This window comes from Sitodiplosis mosellana, unplaced genomic scaffold, assembly GCF_009176505.1.
Source record: "Sitodiplosis mosellana isolate CC-2019 unplaced genomic scaffold, AAFC_SMos_1.0 Smas_scaffold_6102, whole genome shotgun sequence".
Taxonomy (NCBI): domain Eukaryota; kingdom Metazoa; phylum Arthropoda; class Insecta; order Diptera; family Cecidomyiidae; genus Sitodiplosis; species Sitodiplosis mosellana.
In genome coordinates this window covers 1,194,125-1,215,883 of record NW_022601343.1, presented here as the reverse complement: position 1 = coordinate 1,215,883, position 21,759 = coordinate 1,194,125, and the positions used below count along the sequence as shown (strand labels likewise).

The 21,759-nt window shown below is 37.6% G+C and overlaps 1 protein-coding gene across 4 annotated transcripts in view; it reads left to right on the top strand.

Annotated features, from left to right (window-relative positions):
- Window positions 1-21,759, top strand: part of LOC129573606 (MOXD1 homolog 2) — a 221,248-nt gene that overhangs the window by 126,527 nt on the left and 72,962 nt on the right. For all 4 annotated transcript variants that reach the window (XM_055454359.1, XM_055454360.1, XM_055454361.1 and 1 more), the window contains one exon: window positions 1,443-3,070. In XM_055454359.1, the coding sequence (XP_055310334.1) occupies window positions 2,729-3,070 (342 nt within the window). In that variant the 5' untranslated portion in view covers window positions 1,443-2,728. The remainder of the gene's footprint in view (window positions 1-1,442; window positions 3,071-21,759) is intronic.

Genomic DNA, 21,759 nt, shown 5'->3' with positions numbered 1-21,759 from the left:
TTATATGAGTACATAATGCGTGTGTTCACTGGTTCCAATAGAACCAACCATCCACTCGGGCTGAGTATAAAAAACAGCAATAAAAATAAATGATTATAATTGGCGTCGTTGAAATGAGGAAAAATTACTCTTTTAAGTTTGATATTGCTTCCATATGTGAGTATGTGTGAGCGGGTGAGTGTGTCTGTTGTGTGGGCTACAATATCCGAGAAATATCCGTAATATGCAATCGACCGATTCGTTATTAATTTGTTTGAACGTTTAGCGAATATTTACATTTAACAGACAAAATTTCCTATTTGTGTTTTATTTAGCCAAAAGGCATTTTTATTCGGTAAACAGTCGAAAAAAATGCCTCATTTTCGTTTCGATCAAAAGGTTTGATCTCTTGGCATGGATAACGGTTTCGCTTGAAATATTTTTGTTAAATTGGTGCATTTGCCCCCGTAGCTTTGAAGGCTGAATAAATGTTTGGTTAGCGACAATGTTATTGCATCGGTCCAAAGTACATCTAGCCTATGACATGCTATGTGCGTGCGTTTTTTCCCCTGTTGGATACATTTTATTTGTTTGTTTGCTCTATTCGGGTGATTTACTTAATGAATTGCCATTTGAAAATGTTGATTTTTTTCAGTTGACAAGTTCAATGAATCCGCTTTGAATTTCAAAGCGCACTTTCTTTTCCAATGTTACCGTACTCGGTACTTTGTTGAACAATCCGGATCATATTCTAGAGAAAAATTGAAACTTTTCTTCTGTCATCCGTTGATACACACAATAAATTAGGGCTTAATAAAACCAAACGCAACAAATGGCACATATTCCGTTGAAGATCGGCTTTTTTCTTTCGTCAGAGTTGAAATAAATATACTGTCATAGAAAAAAAATCAATTTCGAACAAGAATTTCGTCAGAATCACCCCGGTTGTTGCTCGTTACAGAATATTTCAAGAAAAATGAAGATAAATTGTATTAAAAAGCGGAAAACTTTTGAAGATTGAATTTGAAACTCACTCGGCTAACGACAAAGAAAAAGAACGAAGACGAAGACAACGAAGACGATGATGATGATGACGAGGACGACGACAGGGGAAAAAAATCAATGATAATTATTTCAAACTCGACGTTCGATTTTATTTTCAGCAATGAAGTAGATAATGCCATTTTCCTAATGATGTGTTCCATTGCATGCCTGTTCCGCTATTTCTGTTGTATGGACTTGCATCCGAATTTCCGAATACAACGACATGAACAACCCATCCAAAATGCAGAAATTAATGTTCATGATAGACGTTTTTACTTTAGATTTATCACGGCTTCGCATTGCTCTTGTTTCAATCTCTGGATTTTACTACACTCTTTCTGTCGCTTCTTTCTGTTTCTATACTCTCTATATATTAATGTCTATTTATAATTTTTTTTTCTCATTCTTCTCTTTCGCAGCACTTTGGTCTGATTATACGGCACTGGAGAACGACTTTAACGCCAAACGATAAAGTTTTTATTCGAGCTGAATCTTGTAACGAAATTACTAGGACGAGCTTGAGCCGAAAGCAACAACCAAAACAACAACAACATCAGCCGAATCCGAAGAAGAAGTAAAAGAAAAATAACACGAAAATACATAACGGCGACGAAGTTAAAAGCATCAACATTGAGAGAGACAACGATTCAGTATCATCGAGATTAAGTATCATCACATTCAGGAGGCAAAAACTATTGCACTTTCCAACTTTGTTATAATTTTGATGAGAATGAACTAACAGACAAAATATAGGAAAAACTCACTTGCTTCGCTCATGAATCGCCTCCCACCTCAACCCCGCTTCACCTACGGTGCAAATGCGAGCAAAGCAAAAATTTTGTGATGATAGACGGTAAATTTAATAGTGGCAACAAATAGTTTAATAATAACAACAACAAAAAACCAGAGCGAACACAACGGGAAAAACTTTGCGTCCAACAGACAAACAAGAAACAATTAAAAACTCAAGTTGACTTTATGAAGCAAATGAGTATCGTAAAATATGTGTGCAGCCGCTACAAATAGTGCCGCTGAAAATACCATTAATAAGCGTCTGGAAAGTTTTGGTTCGTGATACACGATCGATAATATTGAAATAGATAAATGAATCGATTTTTTTTGGTTATTTGTATATGTGTAAATTGACGAGAAAAAAGAAACGATTTGAGAAGAACAAGCAATCAATTTAAGAGACTCCCAAAACTAAGATAGCTAAACCATATAATACGAATCAATAAAATTGATAATCCAATTTCTGCTCATTCACAATTTTGTTATTCGGTGTATTTACAAAGTGTGTGTGTGTAGTTTATTTGTGTTTGTAAATTCTGTGATATTAGTACCGTATTTGCTCTAAACTATTCCTACCGGCCGCGCGTGCGTTTGATTCATATTGGTTTTAACAAGCATTGCATTCTATCTACAACCGTCATCAAATCACCAATAGTAGCTTTGCTTTTTAAACTAAGCCAGCTATAAAAAAAATTTCAAAGCCATACAAAACGTAAGACAACCATTCCGCTAGCAGAAGAGAAAACATCAAACACATACACACACAAATATCGCTTGTTTTCGACCATAAACATAAAGCGCGGAACAAAATAAATAAAGAAAAGCAACAAAGTGAGAGAGAAAGAGAGAGAGAGAGAGAATAAAAAAACAGTAAACAACAAAACAACACATAAAAACAAACAAATTAACCAAAATGTTGAGTCCTCGCCGATTTCATACGATTTTGCTTCTGCAATCAATAGTATTGTTCAGTGCTGTGATTGGCATCCGTTGGGAGCATTCAGTCGATTTGAATGATGACTACCGGGTGCTGTGGACCATAAACAAACTGCCATCGATGTCACAACAACAACAACAACAGTTGCTGGCGCACACACAGCAGCAGCAATCTTATTTACCACATTTGACTGAAATCACATTTGAAATACAAGTGCGAACGCTTGGATACATTGGCTTCGGCTTTTCACCGGATGGTCAGCGGGCTGGTTCGGATATTGTAATTGGTTGGGTTGATCATGGACACACGTATTTCCACGTAAGTAGCCACCTAATTCCCTTATTTATATATGTGTTTAGGTATGATTTTTTTTCTTTTTTTTTCAAACGAAATTTATTGAAATGCTAAAACATGACGATGAGGGTTTTTCGCTAAACCTTTTTTTTATGCGCTCTCTTAAATTGGGGAACTTGTTCCGAGGCCATCCATGCGATGTGATTAAATTATAACGAAAGTTCGTTCCTTTTGGGCTCATCGGATTGCAGAAAAAAAAATATATATATAACAGAAGGTTGCACGAGACCGGGCTCTTGAATGAACGCGAGCGCACTCGTCGATGTGCTTATCAAAACCAATTAATTCAATTTGGTTTTTGGAGTATTTAGTGTGTCACTACGAATTATGTGTGAGTGTAGATTTGTGCGAAAAATAAATGGCTGAAAGCGGCAGACTTTCAATCCTGGCGTCGAACATTCGAATTGAAATTCGTATGCATTCTGTTCATTAGCATGGTTTGATATGCGATTAAATTTTTTTGCCGCATTTTCGAATTCGAAAATGAGCCAGCCGATTTTTTTTCGCAATCTTCTTTTTTTTCGTTAGTACGCGCGTATTTCAACTTTTATCCATCGCTTTTTTTGTTGTTGTTCCTTATGACCGTAGAAAATTACCATTTCCATTTATTTTCTTTCATTCATTCAATCGTTGAATTAAAAATCGTGTAAAAAGCATTAATAAAAAAAGTGAAATTGAAATCGAAAAGAACCACCAATTATGGAAATTTTTTGATCAAATGAATAGTTTCGATTTGGAATGTTGAATGCCAAATCATGAATTGGTACTTTTTGCAAATTGACCAACAAAAAATAACAAAAAGACCACTTTTAATCGACACTATATGCGAGACCCGTCTTCTGACAATGGAACGGGACTGTTTGATTAAATGACCTTTTTCTGAATTAGGAAATTCGTTGACCAAATTTTTACGTGCTACCTTCTTTTTTTATCTGAAGTGGTGACAATCAAAAAAATACATTTGGAGGGTAAATACACAAAAGTAACTTTGATTTGGATTTGGAGTGTTTGAGAATACGGTAACAGACGACGTTTTCTTTTTTCCTCTCTCTCTCTTTATTTTCGCTCCCTTTCATCTTGTTCAGAGCCGTTTTCGGCGGCTTTTAATACGGCTATTCATTCGGTTCATTGGACCAAAGCGACACAGCCATTGAGAGTGAAGAAAAAAAATGCACATTCACAAAAATTCTATGCGATTTCAAATGATTTAATTTAAATGTTGCTTTGAAAAATCCTGTTGAGCGCGCACATTAACAACATCCATAACCGCTCACTCTCTCTTTCTCTCTCTCTCTCTCTCTCTCTCTCTCTCTCTCTCTTTTTACATTTTACACGCATAAAAAACACGAATGCATACCACTCAAAACTCTTAAATTAAATCACGACACATACACACAACAACAAAAGCATTCTTAACTCGGAAAAGAACATATACAAAGCGAACGAACGAGTGAGCGACCGACCGACAGAACCCATTCGCATTTTACCAAATTGAATCAAATGAAAACTATTAAATGGCAACCATTGAATCGAAATCACATTACACATTTAATAATAACACGAGGAGAGAAAAAAAAATACGATGCACACACAATAACATACACACAAACAGCGTATTGAGCAATTTTGAAGAGGAAAACGAATTTGGGAAAAGAACAAAAAGGAAATGAGTGTTAAAATCGTATTGAAAACATGGCCAATGCCAACCCGTCAACGCGACGAGAGAAGATAAAAAAAAAGGGAGCATGCAACTATAGAATATTATATTCAAAAGGGGTTCGGGCTTTTGTGTGCTGGGCGCTGGCAAAACAATCTCTTTTTTTTTCGTTCCGTTGGCATTCAATGTGATTCATTTATTTGTGATACATTTCCTTGAGATTTCCCATTCTGCGAGCTCACTCGCAAGGATCATTGATGCTGTCGCGTCCCTTTGCACCTCTCACCTCAAGCACACGCATTCATATTGCAAGTAAACAGCAAGGACACAACAGGCGACGGCTTTCCAATAACAAAATTGCGATAAAATAATTCACTGAAATATTTAAATGCCATTCAACACTACGCATTCTGTTGGTGCAACATAAATAAATTAATCTCATTGCTGAATGCATTTTAGTTCCGGTGCTTCGCGCGTAGTGCCGATACTTTTGGAACAAAGGGAATGAGAGACAGAGGTAGAGCGTATGTGTGTGTGATATAGTATAAATAAAGTTAATTGCATTCAATATAAAATATTGTCGATCTACGTTTTTTTTGTCGCTCAGTGTATTTTTTGTTCGTTGTGTTATTGTTCGTTGCGCGAAGCATCAGCAATCCCTTGCAATTTGTTAGCGCTCGTTAATTTAATGACAAAGTATCGTTTTTCTATTCTCTCTTGCTTTTTATGCGATCGTTTCATATTGTTTCATCCCCGTTAGATACACACACACTCCGTGTGTGTGTGTCGCTGAGTGTATACACAGAATTGGTGTGTTTTCAAGTTCCCATGCAAACATCGAGCCTTTTTTCCATCCCATCTCTCTCTCTCTCTCTCTCTCTCTCTCTCTCTCTCTCTCTCTCTGTATTCGAGTTCAATTTTTTTTATTCTCTATTCACTCTGCAGCAGTCTTCTGCAGAACATGTTTAACGAAACTACTTTATATATATGTCAAAGCCATAAATACAAATAGGAACTATGTATTCCAAGTAGACTGGTGTATTTGCACGAAATTAAATTTAATAAAGAAAGCGGAAAGCAAATAAGAGAGTTGAGAATGGAACCGGAAGAATAAAAAATTTACTTAAATCGAATGATATCGAAGCATCAAGATGGAAAATAGGGAACGGGACAGAGATAGACAGAGCAATTGAGTTAGAGAGAGAGAGAGAGAGAGCGACGAGCAACCAGAGCGAAATAATCGGTAAAGGTGGTTGATATGCGAAAATGTCACGTTAATCCAGTGTACATTTGACTGCTTCTGTGAGACGAGACGAGACGAAATGATGTGACTGTACAGTTATTTGCAGAATCCAAAGACATGAACGGCGGAAAAATCTATGGTCCTTCCGAACAACACAGCAACAACAACAACAAGATGCTGAGCGCAAATATGAAATTATCGAGAATGAATGGATGGGTGACATGTAATCTTGACATTACATTACAGCAGCAGCAGCAGAGTGAGAGAGACAGAGTGAGAGAGAATGAAAGAAAAGAATATGGCAAACATGCAATGTGCATTTATGCAAAACTGCGTTAAATTTCATTTGGCGAAGCATAAATTCGATCATTTCACGTAATAAACAACATTTGGTTTTTACAATACACTGCATGCTCTGCATTGCTCTGCTGTGCTGCATAGTACAAGAGATGGATTCAAACTAACGGAAAAAAGAATGACAATGAAATTCTTGCTCAAGCCGAAAAGTAAACAACGTTCACGAAAAAAAAAAGAAAAATGAATGCAAACGGAATACATAAGCGAAGAGTGTAACCAAAACAATGGCCTCGTTCTCGGCAGGGCACTCTTTTTTGTTACAGTTTGTGCATTCACTTGCCTTCATTGTTGTGCAACACAACGCTCCATGCTTACTCTCTCGATTCTCTATCATCTACTGAAAATGGTGTATGACAGCGACAACCAAAATAAAGTATAAATGCGGTATAGTTTAAGTGCTTTCGAATTCGTGTAATAAATGCATTTTGCCGCCACGCTCTTCACCAAATCTATTCACTCAATAAACGTCATATTCCATTTGCGCGCACAATTGCACACGCATTCACTCGCGCTCGCTCGCACACACAGACTGAGACAGAGAGGAGCACATTTACAAAAATGGCATACACAAACGGAAATTGTTCAATTTTTTCTTCTTCTATACATATCGAATAGATTCAAAAAGATTGTTTCGCGTTGGACGATGGAAGCGGGCGAAAGAGGGAGAGAGTACGCGCGCGGTGGTGTGCGTATGTCATTGAATACTTATTACAGAGAATAAAATAAAATTACAACATATTCTTTATCGCCGCTAAAATGCTTGGGGTGTGAAAATTATTCAATTATTATGATCGAAGTCATACAATGTGGCATATACCACAATATGGCACATTTGAAATGTGTGAAATTAGGGCAAATCCGGAATACGAGTAAGTGGATGGCGTATAGAGGGATCGTTACGGGCGCTCGACAAGGACAAAGTATCGCACAACGATAATGCTATGCTACGCTATAAATATGCGTATTCACAGCAGAAACGAAGTGGAATAAAAATGGTTTTAAATACATTTTGTATTCACTGTGAATTTGCCGATTCGATTGTCTGTACGATTTTTCGCCGGTCGCATAAAATGGTTGCAAAGAATTTCTCCATTTGATTGAATTTTATACAATGCACCAAAAAATGTGTCGAATTTGAGTGCAATTTTGGCAATGAGAGTGTGCGCAACCGCTCTCATCCGACGTATACGGTTCGACCGCATTTCAATTCCATTTTCGAGTACAATCCCAAATCGACGAAGCAAATTATTTTGTTTTGTGTAAACTGATCGGCAAAACAAACGAAATTTAATTGATTTTCCATTGAAGCGGCGCACAGTTGCCAACCTAATGAATAAATTTAATTGTTCAGCAAAATCAATTGAAGCGATTAGGGCCAATTGCAAAACGAGCACGGTCACTTCATATCGATTTTGAGCGCGCGCCTGTGTATGTGTGTATTTTAAAAATATGAAAGCATATTGTTTGCCGTATTATCTCTCTCTCTCTTGCTTTCTCTTCTTGTTTTTTTTTATCCTCGGTCGCTCCAAGAAATTCAATTGAAAAAGTCCACTGTCGATTCCAGAGGGTTGTGGCGATGCCCAGACTTTACTAATTTATCTGCTTTCTTTTTATTGAAAAATTTTCGGTTTTCATAATTTATCGTGCAAACAAAACCATTGTTTGAATGACGGACGCCGATTGAAAAATATTTCGGCCTAAGGATTCAAATGGCGTTAATTCAACCGTTGTTTCCTCTCTTGTATTCTCTATCCTTGCTTCTTTCCTATTTTCTTTTCATCTGATTCTTTTTTTGTTGTAATATATTATATTTTTGGATATTTCATGCTTGGCTAAGTCAAACACTGTCACACCATCGATTGGCATCCCAAAAAGTCTGATGGAAAGAAAAAATAAATGTTAAAAAAAACTGTTACCGCTGCCTGCTGACTGACTGACTGCCTGCCTGCCATTTCGAGACATTTGATCGAATTTTCTCACATTTGGCCCCCGAATTCGGAATTCGAAATAAGCCGAACGAGTGGCATTCTTCAGACTCATCAACCCCACACAGAAGAAGTGAAGGAATAAAAAGGAAAAAAAACAGAACTCGGTACTGTTCGGCATATAATTTTGATGATTTCATTGTATTTGCATCTATTCTCTCAATCAAAGATATTTATTCGCACGCGCCCTTGTCCGCAACAGCCTGCCAACATTTTCTTTCTGCCTCAATTTCATTTGGGTATCATTTTTTCTTCATCATTTTCTCCTTCTTCTTTTTCTTTGAGCCGTCACGGCACATATTATATGCACGTCAATCCAGTACGATTCGCTATTTTAGCAAGTACACCGACTGTCAGTTTGAGGCTTTTCTCTCTCTCTCTCTCTGCCTCTGTCTCTTTGGCTCTGTCTCACCCTACGCTGTCGCCGTTTTATGAATCAAATCGAACCAATAAAAAACAATTCGATTTGTTTGCGCGGCGCGCTTACTGATGATGTAAATTGGTTTGATTTTGCGTGTGTATTTTCTCTCTGTAGATTTTTTTTGTTTCCATGAGTCTATCTCCGTTTTTCTGGGTTATCTTCTAGTTTATTTCGTTCATTGTATTTCCACATTAAAATTCTGTATCAATAAATTTGCGAGACAATACAAAGCACACATAAACTTCTATATAGTCTAGATGATTTTTCTTCTGGTGTTTTGGTCCGGAGCAGTATCGTTTTTTTGTTCTCCTGCTCTCTATGTCGCTGGGAAATATGAAAGCGCAATACCATAGATAAAACGTGCGCTTATCGATTTGGGTCCATGATATACATATTAAATCAATCACAAACATCCCCATGTCTATCTCTTATCAAGATATCTCATGTGCCCCGCATTTACTGATGCCAACAAAAAAAAAACGCCGAAGCTATTGTGGCAGTTTTCAGGGGAGCAAATGCACAGAAATATCGAATGACAAATATGATTTTCTACAAATTTCTCAGATATTGACAACAATTTGATGCACACGTTCGTTCACAGACACAATGAGATTAAATCGACAAAATAGTTTGCAAGTCTGGTTTTTTTTCCGCGTACGATCAAATTTTCGCATCTTAAAGAAAAACGACGAATGTGAACAATATAATAAAAATGAATTCAATAAACCAATGTTAAGGGGGGACATGAAAAATTACTATCGACCAACAATAATAATCGATCGAAGATAAAACACAGAATATGGAAATGCACAAAGAAAAACTCGCATGTCAAACGATGTAAGTCACGTGCACAAGTTATTGAGAAAATGATGTTCGTAATACAGGGTGTATTGATAGAAAAAAGCGGAAAATTAACAGAAATTATGGCAGAAAAAAAATCACACAAAAAAGAGATGACATCGAATAAAAGGAATGAAACAAGTTTTATAGACATAATACGATGATGTTTCCATGTAAAAATTGAGGAAACGATTCTGTACCACAAGTTTCGATTCGAGGCAATCGACAAACAGAACCATAACGAACTGCTATGCTAAGGGGGTGCGATATCAATCGAAATTCTTTGTCATATTAAATTGATGAAATTTCCGTTTGCTGGTAATTCAGCAGCCTCTCAATTTTTACGCCTTTAATGCGAAAACGTGTTTTGCAAAAGTGACAGCCAGTGAAATCTTTCTGGAAATGTATTCTTTTTCGCCCTGATGTCATCGTTTGTCACATATAAATACAGCGTGCGTACGCACTCAACGGTGCTATTCGAATAAATTAAATAATTTTGAAATGCGTTGCAAATATTTAGGGTCACCACCATCATCCGTACATATACATATATATATATATATATAAATTGAGATTGAGTGTAAGCATATAAAATATCAGCGAAACGAAAATTGTCAATTTCGCAGTCACAAACACAAATCAAATCGAAACCGATAAAAAAAATGAATAAGAGAAGCCCTGAACCCAAACATGCGTAGCATTGGGAAGAGCAGCATTTGCAACCGAAAAGTGGAAATTGAATAACGTTAACGATGACGAAATGAATTGATGCCTGAAGACGGCACACATTCCTGTACTTGGATGCGCGCAAACTTATCGCTCCACATTCACGCATTTATTTCCCATTTTGCTCACCACATACGATATAAATTTATATGTATGAAAATATCTGATTTGCTTTATCTAAATTGCTTTATCATAAAATTATGTAGTGGTGTTCACCCATTGAATGGAGAAACAGAGAACGAGAGAGAGAATGGAATCAAAATAAAATATGCCATAGACCCATGCGACCGGGAGAGGGAGAGATAGATGCGTTGAAATAATCAGCGTGCCAGGGTAATGCATTTCTTTTCCATCTTATGAGAGAGGGAGAGAGAGAGATGAAAACTTGAATGAGGGGTTCGCTTGTAATAATGGCAAAGTACCATCGTGTAGGGACGCCATACGTCGTATTATTTTTTTTCGGGCATGTTGTCTATCTTCTTTCGCTTCGTGTTCGCCGTTGTGTGATTAGTACGATGAGAGACTGAGTTGAGAGGGAGCCTAAGCCACGCAAAACATTTGGAAGTGAAACACATGATTCAATTTCTCACGCATCAATAATAAAAATACATATTTATATTGGTTTAGAGTTGTAGATGGTGCACAACATTCATTTAATCAAAGAGGTGACAAGCGTTTCATAAACGATGGGGTGTTTACTCGTATTTTCCACTGAGAACGAGAGACGACACACACACACACACACACACACATTTCACTCGTTTATTATGTATGCTTGCAATGTCTGAATAGGGCAACAACAAGTTCTGCTACGGAACAAAAAACCAAAGTAGGTGCAAAAAATATGAAAATACAAATGAATTTTATTTGAGGCGCGTATAACAGCAGACCATGTAGGTTGTACGGAGTGTTTTGGTTCCATATTTTTTTGCTCACTCTATGTGTCATCGCCGCGGCACGCTGCCGACATGACACACATCGTTTCCAATGCGTTCGATTGAATTTTCTTATAATTATGCATAAGCGCACGCAAAGCAGTATGTTTGAGCTGAGCGTGTCACCGTTTAATAAAAAGCGGCAACTATATACTGTCAATGGCTGGCTGGCTGCTTCTAAACCACGAATTTCCAACACAACAATAGATTGTCTAATGAAGGTACTAAGGTGTGAAAAGTACACTAGATTTATTACCATTTTACCCGATATAGTCTGCGGTTGTTGTCTGTTTATGATTGTGGTTCAAAAGCGAGCGTGTTTATATGCTCTTTATTTTCAACATGTATTCAACATTCACTAAATAAAAACATTATATACTGTGGGACATTTTCTTCCTTCAAACATTTTCGTTTTTTCATCAACACCACAACTACAACCAAAGCAACCGAAACAACAATGGTTTTTTAACCCGCAGAAATGGTCTAATAAATGCGGCTTGTTTTCATTCATAAGGCTGTTCCTGTTTTGTTCTGTTTTGAATGCAGATCAATGTGGTACTAGTTATGCATTCGATATGCGATCACTTAACTATACATTGATTGATTGATTGATACATCACCAGAACAAACTAATTGACTCCATTCCAAAAGTGATACGAACTTTCTGCTGCATTAATTTTATTGAATGAAAAATAATAATGAATTCAAAAAAAAAGGAAAATTAAATTGATTTATAGCGAAAATATTATGCGCATTAAGTTTGTTCTCTTGTGGTATTGTGCGGTGGAAAATGAAAGGTTTGGGCTATATTGTTTAGACGCTACTGCTATAAATTTTTATGCGGCATACGACTGTCTACAGTACACCAAACCAAGCTCATTTGTATTCGGAATCAATATAAGAATCATGATGAAAAAAAAACACATAAGACGGTTCTGACGGGCTTGCTTCTCTCGCACACAATAGTCAATTTAGCCGAATTGAACATCTTTCGGGAACACAACACAGAACGACGAATGTTGGAGCAAAACAATAAACAATCAGTGGATCAACGTAAATAATAGCACGCGTCGATAGAATTCAGTCAATGCGAGCGGGAGTGTGAGTGAGAGAGTGTGGGATCGGTGCTGATTTTTCAATAAGTGCCTGGACGGTGAATGTTAAAGTGTCGAAAGTAACAAATTGATGGGTTTTCGGTGAAATGGGCTAATGCCAAATGGTTTGAATATATCTTGTCATATGTATTTGAATACAGTGCAGAACATGACATTGGAAACTTGTCTATTCTTTCCGTACTTGTATTATATAGGTTTTACTGCACTCTCCGGAGTGAGGAGCCACACACGCAACGGGAAAGAGTGGACGAGCACATGTGAATTTTGTGCAAAATTACATTTGTCACTCTTTCGGCGACAAAATTCGAGAGCCGACAATGGGGCAAACACAAGGAGAAAAAAAAAATGGAAACAGCCCGAATCGAGAGTATCAGCAAACACGCTGCTCAATCGAGTCAACAGAGAATGAGATGAAAAAAAATCCACATCAAGAAATGATGGAAAATCGAAACAAAAATCAACAAATCCAACAATAGACCTTAGGCATAAGCCACGCACACAAACACACTTTGTACACAGCAGCCAGCATAAAAGTGCTTGTGTCCTTTTTCGTCTGCTGTCTAACCAAATCACCAGTCCCCGTCCCGAATCACTGGAGACGAAACGAGAGCGTAAAAAAGCAGATAACAATAGTAGTTCGATCCGTTCAATTTGACTTTATTGTTTGTCAAATGGGCCAAAGTTAATGTGTTGTACCCATACCGATACAATTGAGTCATTTTGCTATCGTGTTTGCCGATGTCCGTTGTGTTCGTGTTTTCTGCTTCTTTCTGGTCCGCTTTTCCTTTTGTGCCATTCAGGCTCCGTTCTTACTCTCGCATATTTTTCAATTTCATCGGCAATAATCGCATTCGTTATGTGCCAGCAAACGTCAACAGACAACAAACAATCTATATCGCTGGAACGCTTCAAATCTACTGTTGTATTTTTTTTAGTTCCTCACAATCGTTTCACTTTTTTCTCGAATCGGTTTCCTCGGTTCGGTGGAACATACGTAGGCTTTACACAGTGCAACAAAATATCGTGCTTTTTCACGAATGGATCATCGAGAAAAATGTTAATGGGTATTTTGTTGTAGACAGCAGCAGCAGTAGTAGTAAGACATAAACGGCCCAACAAGTCACGAATGTGTTTGTGCATACTATCTCGATTCTAGAATATTATGCCACATTATCCGTTTTGATAAAAAAAAACAATCCAAAACTGCGATTGGCTGATGAAGCACAAAATGCGTGCTGCACTGTGTTATTGGAGCGTCTGTGACAAAATTGTGCCCGCTCAACACTTTATTCACCTTTTTTTTCGTTGTTCACAATAATCACCGTCCGTTGGTATCCCCATCCAATCCGGCAGCCGACCAAAGACACACATATTTAACATGCGTCACCGGTTTCGATATTGCATTTGTGTTTGTTTGCTTTTTTGTTTGTTTGGAAAAGTGCGTATTTTGCTGAGTTTTCAGCACTCTGATTGAGACTGAGATATACACGCTTCTGTCGAGCTTTTCACCCCCACTTCAAATGAGCACACCAAGCATCGGTCCATTTATTCAATTCTTCGGACTATATCCAATTTTCCTACTGTCAACAGCCGCTTTCAAGTCGTTAACACGAAATGCGTGCATCTGTACACATGCTAAACACACGTACTTGTTTTTGTAATGCCAGCTTTTTCTCAGCCATTCATTCGATCATTCGTTTGGTCAGTAAATATTTTCCACTTGCAGAAATCAATTCAGCCAATCGCCACCAAACTATTATTTTTTTATTCCAATTGAATTTAATTTTTTTTGCATGAATCTCGTAAGCATATCTATACGGGGAAAGCATGTAGTGGTTGTTTTTTTTGCTATCCAACATGGATATGAATGGGCCCAGTCGCAAGAGATGTCAATTGAGAATGTCTGGTATTGACAATGACAAAAGCCATTCTGGAAAACTGGAATACAAAATCACATGAAACGAATGATTGAATGGTGGAAAAAAAATTAATAATAGAATTGATAAAATGGAAGAAATCGCAGTGCAAGACAAAAGAAATGCATACCAGAAGCAATCTCAGTTGTATATCACAAACACATACAAAAAACACCACACACAAAAGAAGAGAGAATAAAAAATGTTATTTTTGTTCGACTGTTTGTCCATCACACGAATGCAATTTCAACCACTAATCGAATGGTAAAAAGCGAATAACTGAATCGAATACACAGAAAGTGAGTGAGGGGGCGAAAAAAAACGCCCAAATCAAATAATCATATTAAGTGGTACTGGTACTGGGCTACAGTCGAAAGCGACGATCCGATGAACAAACGAATGAATGAGAATGGTTGAGCGAAAAGTTCGAGTCGAACAGTTCGACATGATAACTAGAAACGAGATTTTTCCGTTCACTGACCATCAGGAGAGAGGGAAAAAAGAGAACGAACGAACGAAAAGGCATAAGGGAAACATTACACATAAAAGCGTTTGATTGGGGCTTTAACGTAATTGACATGTCTTCAGTATCGGCGAAGTTTTCCTGCATAAAAATGTTCACAATAAATGCAATGAAACCTTTTTTTTCTAGCACTCGAACCTCGGAACAGTCAACGATATGAAGTGACATTGTAAAGCATTCAAACACACAGCATGGAAAAAAAAGCTCATCGACAAAATATTGCCGGACATTCGCATAAGGAGAAGGTCGAAATGGCTTTAATTAAAAAATAGAAAAAAGAAACGAAATGAATGCGGCAACACAGAAAAAAAGCCAGTAAAACAAAACAGAGTCCATTGATGATTCCGTTTTTCGCCAGCGCTTCTTTTTTATCAATGGCTTTTCATCAAAATAATCTAAACTGTATTTGTCTGCTTGTGGCTGTGTATCCGTTATATACGGACTAGCACGTAAACTGCGAGTAAATGTTCATGAATTGGAACACTGTAAACGAACGAATGTCAGTCCCTTCCTGTGTGTGGTCGATTGGACGGCGCTTTTTATCCACCACCACCACCACCGTCATCATCGTTGTTGTCATCATCATCATCACCACCATCAATGGCCCGATTCAATTTGATGCGCTCACAATGTCATTAAACCCGTTTTGTATCAATACTTGATTTTATTTCGGTGCTCACAATGAACACCAGATGCCACACAAACATTTGAATGGTACGAAATTTGATTTGCTAACAATAAATCACATACCCGCCAAACCGAGAGGTCAATACTTTGTTTTCTTCGTTTCTCTCTTTCTTTCTCCTTCTCGCAACAAGGGTGAATGAATACAGTGTGCATGAAAATCACTAGTGCTGCGTATGCATTTTTCCATGTCGAATGTGTTTTTGGGTGACATTTCCCAACTGCTTTTTTCTTATAGAATTTTCCGTTCTCTTCTTCTTTCTCAATTTCTCATTCTCTCTGTTTGGCGAAAACGATTCGAATGTTTTCAGCGAGATTTTGCAACACATTCTTCGAGAGTGTAATCCACTTGAATTCAAAAGGCTTTTGGCTATGCACACGTTTCGCCATTACAAAAGATCCATCTCTTTCTCGCTTGGCACAACACACATACATTACAAACGAAAGAATATAAACTGGAACACACGAAGAGAATCTTGAGCAGAAATAGCCAAAGCGTCGCTTCTTGATACAATCAGCGGTCATTATTTGAGATCCTCGGTGCCATTACTCCATTTTCCTTCGAATTGACACTTTTCGCTTTATCGCCTTTTGAATAAAAGCTAACAAAACACACACACACACACACACACGACTATAAGCAAACGACGACTATGACGAATGTTGGACCAAGCATGAAACGGGAAAACTCATCGGATGTTTCGTTCGTTGGCTTTCCATTCGCACCTGATTTAAAATTGGATTTGTGTTGATGCATGCTAAATAGACATCATGCTGCTGACGAAGTTGTTGGATGAGACCATTGTATAGTATGTAGTAGTCGCCATTACTTTTATAGCCAGATTGAGACTAAAATAGATTCACCGTTGCAGACATGTAAAATGCAATGCAAACAATAGTCAGTGAATATCATGAAAGAATACGTGCAGCACACCCATTAAAATATGCAATAAAGAACGTGCGAGCAACGAAATTTGTACTCTTAGGCACGGCAGATCAATATGAATGACACACACATACACACAAGGGAAGAAGAAGTGGAAAAAAATGCAAATTTTCAACTCAAATCGAAAAGTTGACAGAAAAAAAAGCGCGTCAAAGAGTCAAGTATACTTGTGTTGAGAACGAAATAAAAAAAACAGATACGGAGAAAAAGCAATTTTGAAAAAAAAAATTGAAAATCTAAAAAGCTGGAAATTGGAAGTGCCATCTCGAAATGAAATAACGCAAATAGAGATGAGATTCGTCGTGTTAAAATTCCATGAAAAATCGACGGCGAAAAAAGTATACAGATGATGCACCAATGTTGAAGCACTTTGAAAGATCGATCAGATGACTTCAATATATATTGAGATTCCCATAGTCCACAGCCCACGACTAACGACCAACGCGTCAATTTCAGAGTGAGCCATCATACTGTGATGACTTTGATCAGAATTAATAGTATTGAAAATGGTTTATGTATATTGTTAGCTAATTTGAAAGCAGCGCAAACGAAGAGCTGCAATTTCCTCTTTCCACAGCAGTGACGAGAGAGAAAAAATTATGGTCGAGTCGTTTATCGCTTTAGGTGCGTTCAAAGCATTAAGTTAATTCAGAAAATTGCGCGCACATACACAAACTTCGCATAAAATTCCCCAGTTTACTTTGCTATAAACTCATTGTAATCATTTCAAGAGGGAGAGTGAGCAAACGAGTCAACATAGTGGCGGCGTTGGCAACCGGTACAATTGTGCTCCCGTTGCACGGCACTCAATACGATTCGAATCTGAATGTATATAGTACTTGTTTAAACGTAACGAGTCAATGAGCGAAAACACAAACGAACACAAAAAGACAACGGAACAAAAGAAATCAAAATTGCGGGAAAAAGGCAGACCAAGTGCCCGTGCATAACCAAAATAGAAAAAAAAGGAATAAGATTGGGATGCGAATAGTTTATGAGATGCGCACAGCTGAAATAAACGAATTCCATTTATTTTGAAAGGTTTCTACAGATGTGAATAGGTTTTTGTTGTCGCTGTGTGTTCGTCAGCACTAGTTCGGGTGGCGCTCTTCGAGTGCTTCTCCCTTTTTTCGGTTCTGTTCTTCTGCTTCTGTATTGTATCTTTCAGTCCATTCGGACATTTGGTTGGTGTAGGGGTGACTTTGAGATTGTTTGATTTTTCTGTACGATCTTTTTATTCATGCCGACAACCATTCAATAGAATAGTGTAGAATGATGCTAGTGGTTTTGGCTATGTAGTGTGCTGTGCACTTTGTAGTGTACTACTATGTTGTAATCATGCTTGTGCGGTGAGAAATTGTGCCTCTCGTGAGCGGCGATAGTGGGGAAGGGAGAGAGACAGAGACAGAGCGACAGACTACCATGTTTACTACCTATGCAAACTGCAAATTGTAGGTACAGTTTATTATGAAACGAAAAGATAGTAGCAGCGTATAGATCCCAAAAGTTGACTTTTAACATATAAATGGAATGAGTGTGCATCATTTGCACAAAACGGATTTTATTTGTTTGATTTTCCTTCTAGTTCCTCGATTCGTTTTTTTTCTTCATCCCTTCTCTCAACATTTATTTTTACTATTTATTGTGCGTCCTCATCGCATGCCTTCATTTGGTTTTCATCGCGCGCTCTCGCCGCTTTTATATTCATTTGTTCGTTTGCTGAAAATGAAAATGATGCGCTCGTTTTATTTTATTTTTATTTTTTTTCTCTTCTTTGCCATCTTCTTCGTTCAGCAGTTTTTATTTGCCTGTTCGGCTTTGGTTTTTTCTTTCTATTCGCTCTTTCTCCGTATCTCTCTGTTTGTTGTTTGTTGAATCGCAAGCTCATAAAAAAGGAAGTACATGCTAATGACTTTGAGGTTTGTACAGCGGCGCGCATAATATAAGCATAATGGCGGTGGTGAAGAAGGAAAAATTGTGTGTTCAGAAAACAACAAAAAAAATATAGAAAAGAAAATCGCCCTGGAATTATGGTGGCATGAGAGCGCCACCACATATATTTCATTTAGTCGTAGTTTGTGGGTCTTTCTATTCTCATTTTCATTTTCATTTGAAGTGCATTGAATTTTCATCGAATCATTTCAAGTGTGGCAACAACGGCAATAAGTTCTCCCCAAACCAAACTCATAACGACACTGCACGCTAGGAAAGATATGCACGAGGGCGAGCGCTGGCAGCAGCTGCACATCAGCTTCGAGCATGAGAGATTTTATGTATGTTGCTCGTGGTTAAATGTATGCGAAACATATCCATCACAGAAGAAAATATACAGAAGCTGCCAACTACTAGTTGGCGCTAAAGTTATTCACGATTTTGTTCGCCATAAAATGTGATGAAGCATTAAAAGATTTTTGGTGCATAGAAAAAGACAGTGCAGCGGCAGCAGCAGCATTGCACATAAAATTAAGCATCTTTTCGCGAGATTTTCTCGTGATTTTTTTTTTAGCGCAACGCTTGCGTTCATCGCATCCGTTTGCTTCCATCATGTCGTTTCTGTTTCGTTGTCCCATTATTATGCAATCCGTTCTCATGGCAATGAGGCATTTATCCGTTTCATAATGAAAAATAGACGATGTAAGCTAAAATTGTGGTCCCTTTTTCTCTTCTTCTTCTGCGGGACACGACAATCCAATCAAAACAGTGACTAGGCAAAAGCCGCACAAAATCTCACAGTTCAAATAGGTTGCAGTACATCGATATGTATTGTCAAAAAAAAAACAGTGGTAAATATACTGGCTTGATATGATTTGCGCGCCCATTTAGCGTGGCTCCATATGCACTTTGCTCAAAATTCAACAGTATTCAACAGCAGCATCAGCACATGAGCAAAAAAGGCCAAAAATGAAAAGAAAAATAAACCTTAATTCCATGGCAGCTCTTGCACAGAACCATGCAGATACTCCATTAGACGAAATACAAAAGCCATTAAAATGCAGATGTGACCGATAAAATTAGTTCTATACGCTTCTCTTTGCATTGGTAATAAGGTCGCTTATGGTCAATACATCTCCCATCTATTCGGTATGTGTTCGGTGTGTGTGGCGAGATATACATTGCTCATTTAATCAAATTTTCGGCAAAATGGTAATTGCATTCGATTTCCATTATCATAGTTTTTCAATTTTCCACACAATGCTAACAAAACCACCTACTTAATTTCGTGTCTACATGCATTGTACATTGGGCAACGACGGCTCCAACGAACAAGTGTGCCTCTGCCTACTAATAACATGTGTGTGCTTTTCTCCTGCTTTCAATTTCTTACGTTGACATTTGTGTAATAAAAGAAACGGAGCATTTTTCCCATTTTCCATACTGCCATCCTCTGATATGCCATTTTCTTAAGCGCAATCGTTAGATTTTATCCTTTGCTAGCTACAGCCATCGCCATAAAATACGAGTACGAAAATGCAAATGGGCAAGAGGGCGAGAGAGCGAGAGAGAAAGAACAGACTTTAAAGTCACTGGCAACAGAAAATCCAACAATTAAAATCACGTTTGGCGAGTATAACTTGTGTGAGCAAGCACCACAAGAAAATCTAATCCGTACAAGTAAAACATTATCCAATGAAAGCCATTGAAAGCGCTGACCTGAACACAAATGTTGATTTTCATGAGAGCGAAAATGAAAACTCAGATTAACATATGTAACAGCAGATAAAACAAAGCTCCCGCAGAAAAAGTACGATGTAGCCAAATTTATGTATCATAAAGTTCAACATTTTGTCGGTGACGTTTTTTTTTCTCTTTTTCTCTCTCTCTCTTTCTCTATCTATCTTCATCTCTATCTTTATCTCTTTCTTTCTCTCTTGTCTTTTCGTTCGCCGTTTTTTGAAACGTCCAGGGCCACTGGCCCGAGAATAAGAAAGAAAGAAAAAAAGCATACGTTCACTTTGACCGTAAATTTGGACTAATGTGAAACCCTTTTGCATATATGCAAACATAATCGTACAGCGGAACTTATCAAAGAGCAAAAGTTAAATACACACAGTGCACAACAATAAATACGACGACATTTGCTAGAATTTCTTTTTGAACTTCTCCTGTATACACACACAAATATAGTGTGTACACATGGTGAATGTGTGCCGTTGAGCACTCTTGTTCCTTTTCGACTTTTTTGGGGTGGCAATCAAAATGAACGCATCCATTTAGTATTGTGCTCATAATTTTACTGTTTAAATTGGTAAAAACAAAAAGCAGTTAAGTTGAATCGCTTGGATTATTATATTCCAAAAGAATCGTTATGTTCGCTATAGCATATATGCATACATAACATAGCCAAATAAAATTGACATTCTCTGGGACAAACAAGAAAAAACAAACTACCATAATTTTAAAATTGTTAAATGTAAGCAAACAAAATCTACGATGGGAATAAAAATGTTGAGCAAGCAAGGCGCTCAAATCCAATTCATACCCTTTCTAAACCAAGGTGCGGAAAAAGTACGAAATTTCAAAAATGCCGCGTATTTTAGTTACAAAATAAACTCCACTTTACATTGATTTGCTATATACCTCAGTGGCGCTAGTGTCGTAAATGGGAGAAATTGACAGCTCTTCTTCCGAAACCTGTTCTAAACTAATAGAAATAAAAGCTACTTTGTCTTGCTGCTGGTGCTACTGGTGCTGCTGAATGCTGATGCTCTGTCTTTTTTTAATATTCGAAAACATCCAATGGAAAGTTTTCGGCCAATTTCGAAAGTCATAAAAAAGATTTTTATTCGTTGACGCATGAAAACATTAGAAAACGCACATCCCAAAACGCGATTGTACCCAAACACAGAGAAAAAAACACAGTGACTCCTAGTGTCCAATTAAGCTCATCATTATCTCTGAATGCGAATACTTAAGTTTGAATCACGCACGCATCCGACCGCACATGCACACATGGAACGAGGAGCAAGAGAGAGTGAGAGCGGGAGAGAGGAAGAAAAAGAGATTTACCACTTTCAACTTACACACATATACACAGCTACCAACCAACCAACCATTTATTTGCTCGGTCGATTCGGTGCATATTGTTTTTATCTTTCTGTTGCTTCGTTCTGGTTCACCATTCTTGCCGATTTTATTGTACATACAGAAGCGCGCCGCATTATTTTTGATATTCCGAGGGATTAAGTCGTTAAAAGGGAGATGCTCAAACTGAATCATTGTTTGAGATCGTAAACTTCATCGCATGCATGGGTTGTTGTTGGGATGTCGATATAACCGCCAACTGAGCGTTTGAAACCCATTTTAC